Genomic DNA, 14,550 nt, shown 5'->3' on the forward strand with positions numbered 1-14,550 from the left:
GGCGATCTCATCCAGTCTGATCAGATGGTGGTAGGCCTCTTCAAGACACTGATCTTTGTGGCCCTCACCTATGATTTGTATCAGACAAGTGTCTCTTGCATAATCTGAGTCTGGCTCTCGGGACAAGACCATCAAGCTGTGGAACACTCTTGGAGTCTGCAAGTACACCATCCAGGTGAGCTGCCAGCCAACCTTAAAATACGACACTAGGGCTTTGCACTACTCCAAATGAGAAGTTGAAACTTTGCAGTCATCACTAGTTTAAAAAACAATCGTTTCTGCCATCTTGCTTGTCTGATCACAGCGATGTCAACTATTTACATGTGGCAAAAGACAATCATCTAAATTTTTAATGTTACTTCCTCAATGTGCAGGATGAGGGCCACTCTGAGTGGGTGTCCTGCGTGCGCTTCTCCCCCAACAGCAGCAACCCCATCATTGTCTCCTGCGGCTGGGACAAGATGGTCAAGGTAAGATGTTACTTTTTAAACCTCCCTTTACTTTGTGACTTTCGGTTCTCTTACTGAATTGTCTCCTACATTTTGTTTGCCCAATGATTTTTAAAAACAAGCATATGTTATCTGACGATCAGCGATGACAAAATTTTGATGAGGGTGCAACAAACATAGCTTCATATGATGGGTTGTGTACTTGTGTCTTAAGTGTAACATATTCTCTCTATCCTTTTTTTTCAAGGTGTGGAACCTGGCCAACTGCAAGCTGAAGACCAACCACATTGGCCACACCGGCTACCTGAACACAGTGACCGTCTCTCCCGATGGCTCCCTGTGTGCATCTGGTGGAAAGGTATGATTATATACATGTGTTATTAATATTCAACAGTGTCTGAATGGTTTTCATTCTGAACCCAATAGAAAGGCTAGTGCAAGTCCAGTGAGCAGGTTTCAGCAGTGATGGAAAACACAAGATGCATCTGTTTAACTATGATGATAAAGAGGCTGTTTCTGAGTGATACCTGCTCTTAAAAATGAAGATGTATAATGTTTATGCTACAAATGTCTTAAGTCATTTGCTATAATGTAATTTTAAAATATGGTTGTTGTCTCTTTCCGTTCAGGACGGACAGGCCATGCTGTGGGACCTGAATGAGGGCAAGCACCTGTACACCCTGGACAGTGGTGACACTATCAATGCCCTTTGCTTCAGCCCCAACCGCTACTGGCTGTGTGCCGCCACTGGCCCCAGCATCAAGATCTGGGTAAAAGACTTCATCCTAAATATCACATTACCAATATGTGCATTAGCACTATATACCTAAAGTCAGTGATGAAAATATGATGCCAACTGTTTATTTGATGATGATAAAAAAGGCTTTTCTGAGCTTTAACATGGATCAGTTTTGGTTGTGCAGTTTTGAATGCTGTAACTTGTCACTGATGAACTGCTATCTGCCCTCTACCATCTCTTCATTAGGATCAGGAGGGAAAGATCATTGTGGATGAGCTGAGACAGGAAGTGATCAGCACAAACAGCAAGGCCGAGCCCCCACAGTGTACTTCCCTGGCATGGTCTGCTGATGGACAGGTACGAAAAACTCGGCTCTTAACAAGCTGCCAGTTCAGATGGCTGGCTTTCCCATTAGTCGGTGTTTTTATCCCTGGTGATTATACCCATTCACTTTTAACTCTGATTTCAAATGGTGACAGTCCTGCAAATATGAGGGGCACAAGAAAAACACTTGACTATTATTATATAAACTATAGGATTATAATGACTGACTATTTGAGAAGTTAATCTTTTCCCTGTTTCTTTACAGACCCTGTTTGCTGGCTACACTGACAACCTGATCAGAGTGTGGCAGGTCACCATTGGAACCCGATAAGAACTTTTCGTTGATGAGACTTTGAATAAAAGACTGTTTGAAAAGGACGTGTGCTTTCTTTGTTTTGGTTTCAACAGTACAAGTCACTGATTATAATGCTTGCAATATGATTTTTATTATAGGTAGAATTTCTTCAAATTTTCACTAAGTAGGGACAAAAGCAATTTTAAAACCAAAGTGTTTTCCTACACAGGTAAAAGTTGATTTACACTTTACAAGAACATGTAGGGGGCGATCTCATCCAGTCTGATCAGATGGTGGTATGCCTCTTCAAGACACTGATCTTTGTGGCCCTCACCTATGATTTGTATCAGACAATCATTGGTTGCCAGTGCTGATGTCTGAATTCACTACAGAGAATATATGCCTAGAAGGGCCTTAAAAATATATAAAAGCTAGTGTCTCTTGCATAATCCATAACAGACAAACACAACTTCAATGATTACTTTTGAGAGCATTAAGAACCAGATGTATTTCTTTTTTGCAACATAAGTTCATAAATATGAAGGAGAATTTTTCATCCCAAACTCTTTAATGTGCTTGTACACACCAAATAGCTGAAGCAGAGGTGACAAGAGCAACATAATTTGGTTTTATTGAAAGGCTGTAAAAGTGAAGTAAGTAAAACTCAAACACGTCATTTTCAGTGAGTGTGCACATAGCTACCGTCGGTCATTTTTTATATGTATTGTCCCATTTGGCTTCCCGTAGGCGAACAATCGTATCCGAGCAACCTGAACACACAAGGCCGTGTGGCTGTGGTAAAGTAACCGCTCTTCGATATTCTTACATCTTTAATGACTTTACTTCACTCTAGCATCATACGATTTAATCTTTAACACAGGGCTATAGATGTTTGAGACTGACATGGAGGAAAGAACAGACCAAAATTCACTACTTCGTGTTTACGTGGAGAGAACTCTGGCCATCATTAAACCAGATGTCATTCACAAAAGTGAGGAGATTGAAGACGTTATCCTCAAGTCGGGCTTCGCTATATTGCAGGTAAATTTAACATGTGTTGTCTGAAAGTACAGCGGTGGACAGAATAACGTGAGCATTTTAATTACTGTGCCCTGTAGTACAAGACATTTCTCCCGTTGAACGTTTAACGTTACTGTTTTTAGGAGAAACAAACGGTTTCAACCTAACGTGTGCCAAGAAGGCATTTGATAACGTTATTTCATAACTTAAGTGTTTTTGGAGGCGACAGTTTGGGTTTTTCCTTTTTCTATCCCAAGATAAACAGATAGGGGGTTTCTTCGATTTTTTTTTTGACTGCTAATTTTGCTTTCGTTGTCTGATAACTTATGTTTTACAGTTTTTACGGCAGTGTGCAGCTGTACCATTATATAGTTTGTCCACTAGAGGGCGCGCCCGCTGCTTTATTAGGCACATATTCATGGTCACACAAATCTTTTTCAAAAATGTTTAAAAACAGTAGCCTAAGTGATATGTGGTTAGAGTTTGTATCATGTATGACCCCAGAAATACAGCATCAGTTGGGGAAATACCAAGTCATTTGGTTTCAAGTCAAAATGAAATCATTAAGATTTATATTTTCTCCAACTCAGTGAAGTCAGTAAAAACTAGTCTTACTCATCTGAATGGTTTGAGAATGATAAATTAGTGGTTTCATTCTAATTCACAAAATGTAATTCACCTTTCTCTAATTGTGTCTCTGATCTGATGTCCAAATCATCATTCCCATGGCAGAGGCGGAGGCTGCAGCTCACTCCAGAGCAATGTAGCGACTTCTACGCAGACCAGTATGGAAAGTTCTTCTTTCCCAGCTTGACTGCCTTCATGAGCTCTGGCCCCATCATTGCCCTGACTCTGGCCCGCAACAATGCTATTGCCCACTGGAAGTCCATTATTGGGCCTGCAAACAGCACCAAGGCTAAAGAAACTCATCCAGAATGGTAGGTTTGTTCCTTCTGAGTTACCATCTTCAGTTGTTTGATTAGGCATTTTGATTGACTCCCTGCTTAAGAGGGCTGACTATATGGGGAATACATACAAATCAGGCCTGTGATCTATCTCATTGTGTGAAGCGAAATATGCAAGTTCTTGCCTATGCATTATGTGTTTCTTGGAACAGAGTCGGGCACTAATAAAACCGATCTTCAATAGTCTATACACAGAAAGGGAGAGTTAAACAAAATGAAATCAGTGCATGTCTCACTTTTCTTTTGTGAGCACTTCCACATTATAGTGTCACAACACTCGAATATTGCTGTGATCCTTGGTGTCAATACTTGGGTTGGAGAGACCCAGAGTGCTATGTGATGCACACATTATGTTGAACAAAATAATGACATACTATATTACACATTTTTACATTACAGTTAAAAATACCCTTAATATTATCTGTGTTCTTGATACAGTGTGGATTAACCATTGTTTGCTCATAAGGATTGTGATTCCGAGCCTTGGCCTCTGACTGTTAAATATTAAAAAGGACTCTGACAATCTTGAGTCATAATAGTCAGAGGCTAGGACTCATACTTTATGGCAAACAGCACATAGTTCACCTTGCATCATAAATGCTGGTCATCCTTTGATTTGACTCCTTTGTGACTTGTTCTTTTTATCTTAAGTAGGAGGGTAAAGGTCTGTGGTCATGACAACCCACACAAAAGTATTTGTATTTACCGGTATATTGAATATGAATATATTTTCCTTAGCCTTAGAGCAAAATATGGCACTTCTGACGTGAAAAACGGACTCCATGGCAGTGAGTCATTTCATGCAGCTGAGAGGGAGATTAAATTCATGTTTCCAAACTGTAAGTTATACACACTCTCACATATACTGTTGTTCAAATATACATGTGGAAATTAACACTAAAGACTGTGTGCTTGACTTCTTTTCTCCCTTCAGCTGTAATCGAGCCATTTCCCTCAAGAGAAAGAATCAAAGAATACCTGAGCAGAAATGTAAACCCAACTCTACTACGTGGACTCACTGAGCTCTGCAAGCACAAGCCACACAACCCCTGTGTAAGTGTTAGTGCTCATTATTTATACAGATGAACAGATTGATTAATTTAGCTGTTGTTTATTGCTATTGGTGTTACTTTTACCATGTTGTTTGCTGGATTTGTAATTGGGTTCCTGAAACACTGTGGTCCATGTTCCTACACTTTGGTTTGCAATAGGTTTGGCTTGCTGACTGGCTGGTGGAAAACAATCCAAACAAGCCTCAAATATGTGACGGAGTTATTGTGGAAGAAACAGAATGACACCAGGGCAAAAAAATAAAAATAAAAGAGAGAGAGAGAAATTGCAAAATATCTGCCATTGTAATATTTTAACAAATGTGTTCAGCACTACAATAAAATAACTGACTATTTGGGGACCATTCATCTGGTGTGTTTGTTTTATATGTATAAGTTATCACATTTATAGACCATTTATCCTTGTTTGTACTTCTCAAAGCAGTGGGACTGGATTCATAACCCAAATTATAACATCACAGATTTACAAAAGTGGTCTAATAAATCATCCTAATCATTCAAAAACATATCTTCATTTGTTTATTGTTTAATAAAGCATAGTCTTAAACTTCCTTGTAAATCAGCCACAGGGTTTAAAATTCTGAAATCAATTTACTAACTGAAAGTACTGAATGAACACTGTTTCGCTGCAGAAGTGGATGAGTTGTATGACCTGAGAAGACTTAGTTGGACCAAACACTCAGTAGTTTTGATAAACATATTTGACCGAACCACAAAACACAAGATGTGTCATTTTCAAAACACCTTCATACGACAAATGTTACGAAGGGTATGAAGTAGATCAATTCACTTTGTGGATTTGCATCACATTGTTTTATTCTGATATTTGTAGCAGTTTGCAGCTGTCAGACTTGATTATGAAAGATAATCCTTGCTGTTTTTCAGAAAACAAAGAAAAAACATGATATACCGTAAACATAATGTTAATTGAGATGTAGCTGAATGTGTAAATCTATCTCTACCATGCCATTTCAGTCTAGCATATTTGATCTGCCACGTGTAACTGTGACTAGCGTTTTCTGGTTCATTGTTTCAACAGGAGGCTATAAAAGACTGAAGGGCTATCTATTCATATATCTACAGGATGGTGAATCAAAATATAAATACATTACATTGCAGTAGCCTAACACAGCAAATCAGGACCACATTTGTTGAATCAGCAACTCTTTGATAGTGCCAACCAAAGCTGCATTATAAACTCTGTATTTCATTATGTATTTGATGTATGGCTTGTTATGTCCAATACATGCTGATTTAAATGTCCATATGCACAAAGATTAATGAAAAGATCTAGTAGATTAGTTGTCAATAACAGACATTTCCCTCGCTTCTCTTTTAATTTTTACACGTACATTGATATGATACTGTTGAATCCGGCTACATGTGACTGTCACATTAAAAGAGAATTGCAATGCAAGACAGCGCTTACGAACATTATTCAACACAACGTACTGGCGGTGTCGAGCTGAAATAGAAGACCATTTTCATTTGAGGCAGAAAAGGTACTCGGAGTTCCTTCCTGTGTATTACGGGCGTGAACGTCTTCTGTGAAAAGAAAGCAGCTCGTGTGTAATTGGTCGGGGCCGTGAGTGGCAGCAGCAGCTGTCCAATCAGACACCGTCTCCTCAGAAATGTGTTTTTTTTTCTGCCGGTTCTAGAAAACCAACCACGAGTTGTCGTCGTGTGGGAGAATCCATCTTGAAGAGCGCTCTCCGGTTGTGTGACCAGTAAGCAGATTTTCGTACTACTTTAGCCTTGGTTTTTTCATTATATTGTCACGTAAGTATTATGTTTGCCGTAGTTCTTTTGTAGTTTTTTCTTGTAGACGTTGATTAAATGTCTGCAATTGGTATAAAATGTGAACATTGATAGAGTACGGTTAGCACGGCCTCTGCATTACGTAACTGCGAATGTGAGTTGTACAGTCTCGGCTTGGGTTATCAGTGTGATACAGATGGTTCCACTTTTTCTAATCTCCGGCTGTAGCCTATATGTACTTTAAGATGTTGGCTGGTTACTGCGCTGTGCAAGTAAACATTACCCTGTTGCCATTTGCCTGCACTCGGCAACAAATGAGGCTTCCTGGGAATGTATGGAGCGCGGTAGTGCCAGCCAAAATGGTGGGAAATGCCATTTATTGGCACCATGTAAATGGCGAAGCGTGTAGGGTATGACGGGTTATATAATCGCTGTGATTTTGTAAATTCATTATTTTATTCTTTTTCTTCCGCCCTTTGGGTTTAGGCATAATAGTGAAAATGTCTGAGACAGAGCAGCAGTATATGGAAACGTCGGAAAACGGCCACGAAGTCGACGATGATTTCAACGGAGCCGACCTCACCGAAGAGGGGAACGACGACAGCACCGCGAATGACTGCGGAGAGGGAGAGGGAGAGGGCGCGGGGCCCGACGCCGACGCCGACGGAAACTCGCAGAACGGCGGCAACGAGGGCGGACAGATCGACGCCAGCAAGGGCGAGGAGGATGCAGGGTGAGTCTAAAATGGCTTTTATGTGATCCTTTGAGAAGCCGACAGTTGCTGTATGCACTCGTGCTTTGCCGTGTTTCTTTGTTCAACCGGCCTTTGTTGGCGCCATGTGCAGAGTGGAGGGGGGATGGGCGCTCGAGCAGGGATCGAATCTAACATGTATTGACTCATGAGAAGCAATAATTACGCGGTGTCTGCTGTTGGCAGATCGCGAATTTTTTTTTTTTTTTGCTATATCGAATTATTGTCGTTAAATAGCCCGAAGCCATATTGCAACTATAGTCTGCCTGCCTACGTCATTGGGTCAACAGATGTTGTGGAACAGTGTGTACATTTACACCCCCCTGCTCACCCCCACCCCCCACAGCCATATATAAAGTTGGAGTAGCAGGGCTGCCTGTAACGCTAAACACCCCCTCTCCTCTGTGTGTTTTAGGAAAATGTTTGTCGGTGGTCTCAGCTGGGACACTAGCAAGAAGGATCTCAAGGATTACTTCTCTAAATTTGGGGAGGTGACAGACTGCACCATTAAGATGGACCAGCAGACAGGCCGGTCAAGAGGCTTCGGCTTCATTCTCTTCAAAGATGCAGTCAGTGTTGAAAAGGTGAGTTGTGAATAAAATTAAGTCAAAGCTCAAGGAACCCATGTTTACACGTGTATATACTAGATGGGTAAAAACATTTTTTAAACGTTTTCTATTTTCCTCCTCAGGTTCTTGAACAGAAGGAGCACAGGTTAGATGGCCGACAGATTGACCCCAAGAAAGCCATGGCCATGAAGAAGGACCCAGTCAAGAAAATCTTTGTGGGTGGCCTTAACCCTGACACTTCAAAGGAGGTCATTCAGGAGTACTTTGGGACCTTTGGAGAGGTAAATCATTCAGAGTTTTGCCTGTATGCCAAGTGACAGAATTACGTCACAAAATATTGATGTCCCATGTTTGCTTTTCATTTGTTTAAGATTGAGACCATTGAGCTTCCCCAAGATCCAAAGACAGAAAAGAGGCGGGGATTTGTATTCATCACATATAAAGAAGAAGCTCCCGTCAAGAAAGTTTTGGAGAAGAAGTACCATAATGTTGGTGGAAGCAAGGTAATGGGATATTTCACTTTATGTATTGAGGGGCAATTGGGTGTAATGTACCATAGTTTCATAATTTTCTCTAGAAGCCATTTCACTTTTAAATGTATTGTGTTCTTGTACGATGTTCCAGTGTGAAATTAAAATAGCCCAGCCCAAAGAGGTCTACCAGCAGCAGCAGTATGGTGCCCGTGGATATAGTGGACGTGCAAGGGCACGTGCAGGTAAGCAACTTTTATGTGCATATTAGCATAGCCTGTCTTTTGACCTACATTGAACGTAGATAAAAAATTTGTGTGGATTAACTGTCTTGAGTCCTCTGTGCTGGAGAGTTGTGACATAGGCTTCACCTGTTCACCTTCTAGGCCAGGGCCAGAACTGGAATCAAGGCTACAATAACTACTGGAACCAGGGATACAACCAGAACTATGGCTACGGACAGCAAGGCTACGGATATGGCGGCTATGGCAACTATGACTACTCTGCTGGTTATTACGGCTATGGGGGTGGCTACGATTACAGTAAGCGATAAGTGCCCCCAGGGAAAGAAAAAGAAACTTTATTTTCTTGGTCCTCCTTGTTGTACAGAAGAACTCAGTCCCTTTTTCTCTTGTCCTCCAGACCAGGGCAATACAAGCTATGGGAAAACTCCAAGACGTGGAGGCCACCAGAGTAGCTACAAGCCATACTGATCACACGTAGTGCAGGTATGCATTTTTGCATCATCCGTGGTAGTATGAGAACATAGCTGTAACCATTGGTGCCTTTTTGACCCCAAAGATCTCCATCTACTCTAAATCCATTCAAGCATTGTGGTGGGGTTAGGGTAGGTCGTGTTGTGGGGTCTGTGATCATTAAAGATGGATTCATTCCACCTGTCAGCCATCTTAAGATGCATCTCTACAAACACTACTTGATCAATAAGGGTTGAGTTGGTGGTGGTTGCTAACAGGAGTAAGGGCCGTTCCACCTTTCACCAGGGTGCTACGTGTAATAGCTAGCGGTCGTGTGTCCCCCCCCTCCCCCTAAGTATGTCTGTCCATTCACTGACCTGTCAAACTCATTCATGCACCTGTCTGTCTCTGTGTAACTGCATGCCATATTTGGTTTATTCTCAGTAACGTTAAGCACCGTGTTTTTCTCTTAAGGTCTAAAGTAAATAAGAAAAAGAGATCCATGGTCTGACCACAGCGAACATGGGCTCTGGCTTTTCCTTTGGAGTTGGCAGAAATTTGGACTCATGCTCCATTTGTACAGATCAAGTGAGGAACTGGGGAAGCAAATGTCACTTTTCCACTTTTTATTTTATATTGTTTTGTGTCCATTTACATTTCCAATGATGGAAGTGTTATTTTTACTGTACTTTTTGGTACCTTTTTGAATCTAATGTATTGTATGGTTGTATTTTTACATGTCTACTGGATTTACAGATGAGCAGGAGCAAGAGCTTTTAAAGCTCACAAATAAAACAACTTTGCTTTTTTTTTTTTTTTTTTCTTTTGGTGTTTATAGATCTTTAGTTATATTCTCCCGTGCTGAGTGTTGGATGCAAGCTGCATGGCTTCAGATGTGGGGTGAGGTAAAATAAGGGATTTAAACTAATCAAAAGTTCATTGTAAGCGTATCAATGAATGTTTGCAGATGGCATAGTAGACGAAGACAACCAGCATCTTTTCTTTTCTTTTTTTTTTTGGCTTTTAAGGAGATTCTTCCCCCATCATGTCTGCAATTTTAAGTGGCTTTACTAGTGTTATTCAACTGAACGCAAGCCTGTTAATGTAAGAGGGTACTCCCTCTCTCACTGGAAACTCATTCCTCTAGTGTCTTGGGCAAATTGGTAGAAATAAACTTTTGGTTTATATTACACATGGATCTTTTTGTTATTATTTGTAAAGTTAATGTTAAATGTTTTGTACTGTTAAATGGCTTGCTTGTTTTGTCTTGAGTAATGTTAACATCTCTACGGATGCCTCTTTGGGAAGCTGTGGGAGAGGGCTTCACTACCTGCAGGATAACTGGCTGAGTGTTAATACCCACCCCACTAGATGTGAAACAGCGATACTTGAGCATTTTTGTGAATGTGTCCAGGAGTTAAAGATAGTGGTCTGGTAAGTGCTTATCTCAACCATAATGTGTATTGAGAACATGTTGCTGATCAGTGTTATGAGCTGGGACTGATTATTTTTTTTAAATAATGCAACTCTCGGTATAAGTAAATTCAAACTAAGGTCGAGTGAGGAAATGGTGATAAAGTTTATTTAATTTAACAAGTCTTCATAGAAGTTCATTCATGTCATATTAGTGTCTACTATATCAATCAATTCCCAGGTGCTAAATAAGTGCTACCTCTGTAGTATGACTGCCTCCATTTGGCAGGGAGTCATCAGAGAACTGACTATGCCACAGCATCAATTGGCACTGAACACCTGGGGGGGAGAAAAAAAATGTAACTTTGAGGTTGTGCAGCTCCAAACAAATCAGTGCCATCTACTGTCACTACTTTTCTATTCCTTGAATTTTAGCTTTGTTAAGTTGAAAATTATGGATAGTGACAGCTGTTATACACCAGACTTTAACTAATGTATTTCAAAAAACAAAGTGACCTACAGTCCCACAGTTGTCAGTGTTGAGCGCAAGGCAGCAACATGTTCTGTCAGGTTTAGTGACTGAACTTGTTTGATCTACTGGAACCTCAAGTATAGACATTCATATCTCTACCTCTGAACTTTATGAATGTGACCATCTGACAATGTCTGATGCAATTAAAAGTTTTTCTACAGGTTTAACAAACCTTAGATGTCTTCCTTTTCCAGTTTAAGCTCATTGGGGTCCACATCTGTGAGAATAAGAAAATTCAATGTCATTGTGCATTTCAGTAATGAATGTGAAAGGCATCTTTAATGAAATGTAATAGTATTTTGTGTAGAGTCTATTACATATTTACAGTCCTGTGGTGCCAGCTGAGGTGGGAAGATGGTATTTTGGGTATTAACCTGTGAGGATGCGGTCAATACACTGCACCACCAGTTCTGCATCCTCCATACTGAAGCACATAGGGGGTTTAAACTTCACGACATTTTCATAGGGGCCATCTGTACTGACACAGATCCGATTTTCCTCTTTCAACCTGGATCAAAGGGGACCACATGGCAAGTTCATTTACAAAAACTACCAAATTATACCTATTATCCACTGTAATCACACAATCCCATACCTCTTCACCACCAAAGCTGCTGTTTCTGTGTCAGGAGTCCTCTGCTCTCTGTCTTTAACCAGCTCTAGTCCAACAAACAGTCCAACGCCTCTGCAAAAATGAATAGCTAATGTTACGTAACCATGTTAAACAGTTTTACGCTGGGTGTAAAAGTAGTGTACTGTGCATACACATTCTTATCAAAGCAATGTGGCTCAAAATTCTGTAACATCTAGTGATCCTGTTCACTTTTTATAATGATAAGGGAGGAGTGATTTTTAACAAAAAAAAAAGGCAAAACATCCAAGTTCAAGCTCAGTGTTTTGGATTGGTGTGTTTTAGACATAAGTGCTAAAATGAAAACATGTCCAACGGAGGTGCCAAAGTTTTTATAATGGTCTGTCAGATGCCCTGCACATTCACACAGGTATTTTCATTGGTTCACATGAAACGTTATCCTTTCAAGGACAGTTCATACTAACACAACTTCTTTTTCCATTCTTCTGCTACTGTATAATGTGTATGTATGACATTAAGATGCACTATTTCCTAATTGCTGGGCACATTTTATTGTCATTATTGCGCAACAAAACCTGAAACATTAGTGAGATCAATTATAATCCTATCAGCTTTCTCACTGTTAGCTTGGTCTCTGAGAATAGAATAGCATGACTTTTGTGAGTTTGGGGAGCCTGAGGGTTCTAGCTATTGCATCCTTACCTGACATCACCAATTATTTGATGTCTTGTTTGTAGCTTTGTAAGCAAATCTTTAAGATGAGCCCCCACTCTCGTGGCATTCCCTCTTAGGTCCTCTTCCTCTATCACATCAAGGACTGCCAGGCCAATTGCACATGACACCGGATTCCCTCCAAACTATACAAAGTTAGAAAAAAAAAATCATCTTGATAAGTGCAACAAGGGGTAGTCCATATGATTTATTCTTTTACACTTGGGAAGTTTTTCAGTTTGGTGCTAATAAAAATACTAATGCAAGTTTACTGGAATATAACTCTAAAGCTGCAAAGTCATGAATATATCATTGAGGTAACTGCATAGTCACCGTATTGAAGTACTCCACTCCGTTGGCTGTGAAAGCTCCCGCTATCTCCACAGTGGTTGCCACACATGCCAAAGGATGACCATTGCCCATTGGTTTGCCCATGGTTACTATGTCAGGACAGAAACCCTTTCCCTGCAGCTGGAAGGCCCAGAAGTGACTTCCCACACGTCCAAAACCTGTCTGCACCTCATCTGCTACATACACCCCACCAGCCGAGTGCACATACCTGTGGAGCGTATGAGGGGGGCGAACCATGTCACCATTAATGTTCATGTTGCTGAAGGAAAAAAAAAAAACACACCATGAAAATTGAGTCACCACTCACTCTGCAACTTTGGCTGAGTATCCCTGAGGGAATATGATTTGTCCTCCAACACTTGGCAATGATTCAGCAAAGAAGGCACAGATCTATAGGGAAAAGGAAATTTAAAAAACAGTATGATGTTATGCATTACTGCATTATTCTATTATTCAAATTATAATGGTAAATGTTTTGAATGTTATTTATTTCATTCAGGCTGCATGTAATGTGTCAAAGTGTACCTTACGGCCTTTCTTCTGCACCTCTTCTATTAGGTCTTTCACTGTGTCAGCGTATGCTTGGCCTGGGCTGGGATGATTCTCTCTGTATATGCCTCTGTAGGTGTCTGGTAAGGGGGCCTAGGTGGATGAAATACATATTTCTCATAGGACAGGGGTCCACTGTTGGACAGTTTTTGTAATGATGCTCTTTTAAATTTACACACCACATGAACCCATTCTTTTTGTCCCGCCAGTTTCCGGAACTTGTAAGGACTAATGTCGATGAGGGACATTAGATGCCCATGGTATGCACTAGTGTAAAAGAAGAGTTAATTGCAATCCACAAGCGAGTGTATTGTCAGAGGGTCAACGTGTTGGATTAGAACACTATACTTACTGGTCGAGCACAATGACATCCTCATGTTGGGTGTACTGCTGTGCCAAGCGAAGAGCAAGATCATTGGCCTCTGAACTGGTGCAAGAACAGATGTAAAGTCACTTGAGTTATACTATTAATTTTATTCTGTAGGGGCAGTGTGTGTTTCACATATAGCACTTACCCAGAATTAACAAAGTAGAAGACAGACAACTTGTCAGGCAGGGTGGCAGCCAGGCGGTCTGCATACATGACTATGTTGTCATGCAGGAATCGTGCATTTGTGTTCAGGAGGTCCATTTGTGCTGCAGCAGCCTTTGTAATCCTTGGATGACAATGGCCCACTACAATAGAAAACATACCGTTTGTGGGATGAACTCCACGAAGGCAGTTGGCCTAAATATGAACAGGATGATATAATGTGTTACCATGCTGAACATTGCTGATGCAGTCCAGATAACGTTGGTTATTTTCATCGAATAGATACTGTCCTCTTGCTCTCACTATTTTCACAGGGTCGTCTGAGTAAAATAGTCTGCATGACTGCCTGTAATCAAATGAAATAACACGTGTCAGTATTTTTTGTACACGCACAGCAGTAGACGATGCATTGAACATGAAAATGAGATCACGCTGGTCGAGATTTACTCCAACGTACCCGATCAATCTCCTCCTCATTGCAAGAGTTTCTTCTTTTCTGAGTTTCTGGTGTGCCATGACTTTTTTGGTTTCTTCGTAGCTACTAAATAAGGCGGTGACGATAGTCTGCTCCCCTTTAATGTCTCCCTCCGTTAGAGCTGTGTTTCCTGCGGCTCCTCCGCATCTAAGGTAAGGTTATGTTAGGGTTGTATTATGCTGAAAATACTGGTTTTATCGGGTTAAGATGAGGGGAAATATGTATGGAGATGTAGACTGACTCCGACTTCCTTGGATTGTTTTGCTCTCGTCCTAACACTCACTACGCAT

General features: G+C 40.8%; 4 protein-coding genes across 6 annotated transcripts; 3 read left to right on the top strand and 1 right to left on the bottom strand.

The window, feature by feature from the left end:
- Window positions 1-24: 24 nt before the first annotated feature.
- On the top strand, window positions 25-1,890 carry LOC310992250 (small ribosomal subunit protein RACK1-like; the record flags this gene model as incomplete). The annotated part of the gene is made up of 7 exons (XM_083980269.1): window positions 25-30; window positions 110-175; window positions 375-470; window positions 697-807; window positions 1,079-1,219; window positions 1,435-1,545; window positions 1,778-1,890. The coding sequence occupies 7 exons, from the start codon at window positions 25-27 to the stop codon at window positions 1,841-1,843; spliced, it is 597 nt and encodes a 198-aa protein (XP_083836395.1). The 3' UTR covers window positions 1,844-1,890.
- Window positions 1,891-2,624: 734 nt separating this feature from the next.
- On the top strand, window positions 2,625-5,196 carry nme5 (NME/NM23 family member 5). Its single transcript, XM_083980227.1, has 5 exons — window positions 2,625-2,848; window positions 3,560-3,765; window positions 4,531-4,631; window positions 4,727-4,845; window positions 5,004-5,196. Exons 1-5 carry the CDS (start codon window positions 2,696-2,698, stop codon window positions 5,085-5,087), a joined length of 663 nt encoding a protein of 220 aa, XP_083836353.1. The 5' UTR covers window positions 2,625-2,695; the 3' UTR covers window positions 5,088-5,196.
- Window positions 5,197-6,531: 1,335 nt separating this feature from the next.
- hnrnpaba (heterogeneous nuclear ribonucleoprotein A/Ba) lies at window positions 6,532-9,913 on the top strand. Its single transcript, XM_083980837.1, has 9 exons — window positions 6,532-6,641; window positions 7,107-7,353; window positions 7,787-7,955; window positions 8,063-8,221; window positions 8,312-8,443; window positions 8,565-8,655; window positions 8,797-8,952; window positions 9,053-9,138; window positions 9,580-9,913. Exons 2-8 carry the CDS (start codon window positions 7,121-7,123, stop codon window positions 9,121-9,123), a joined length of 1,011 nt encoding a protein of 336 aa, XP_083836963.1. The 5' UTR covers window positions 6,532-6,641; window positions 7,107-7,120; the 3' UTR covers window positions 9,124-9,138; window positions 9,580-9,913.
- On the bottom strand, window positions 9,905-14,519 carry phykpl (5-phosphohydroxy-L-lysine phospho-lyase). Of its 3 annotated transcripts, none has more exons than XR_014595708.1 (13): window positions 14,243-14,519; window positions 14,013-14,131; window positions 13,769-13,928; window positions 13,606-13,680; window positions 13,433-13,520; window positions 13,230-13,346; window positions 13,012-13,094; window positions 12,687-12,912; window positions 12,345-12,499; window positions 11,646-11,735; window positions 11,376-11,558; window positions 11,223-11,267; window positions 9,905-10,857 (listed from the first exon to the last, which is right to left on the bottom strand). XR_014595708.1 is itself a non-coding variant. In XM_083980836.1 (13 exons), the coding sequence occupies exons 1-12, from the start codon at window positions 14,299-14,301 to the stop codon at window positions 11,224-11,226; spliced, it is 1,350 nt and encodes a 449-aa protein (XP_083836962.1). In that variant the 5' UTR covers window positions 14,302-14,519; the 3' UTR covers window positions 9,905-10,857; window position 11,223. The 3 variants fall into 3 exon arrangements, 1 of the variants encoding a protein (XP_083836962.1); XR_014595709.1 differs by having other exon boundaries at window positions 11,368-11,558; XM_083980836.1 differs by having other exon boundaries at window positions 11,425-11,558.
- Window positions 14,520-14,550: the final 31 nt, after the last annotated feature.

The sequence above is a fragment of the Trachurus trachurus genome (genome assembly GCF_905171665.1).
Source record: "Trachurus trachurus genome assembly, chromosome: 10".
Lineage (NCBI taxonomy): Eukaryota > Metazoa > Chordata > Actinopteri > Carangiformes > Carangidae > Trachurus > Trachurus trachurus.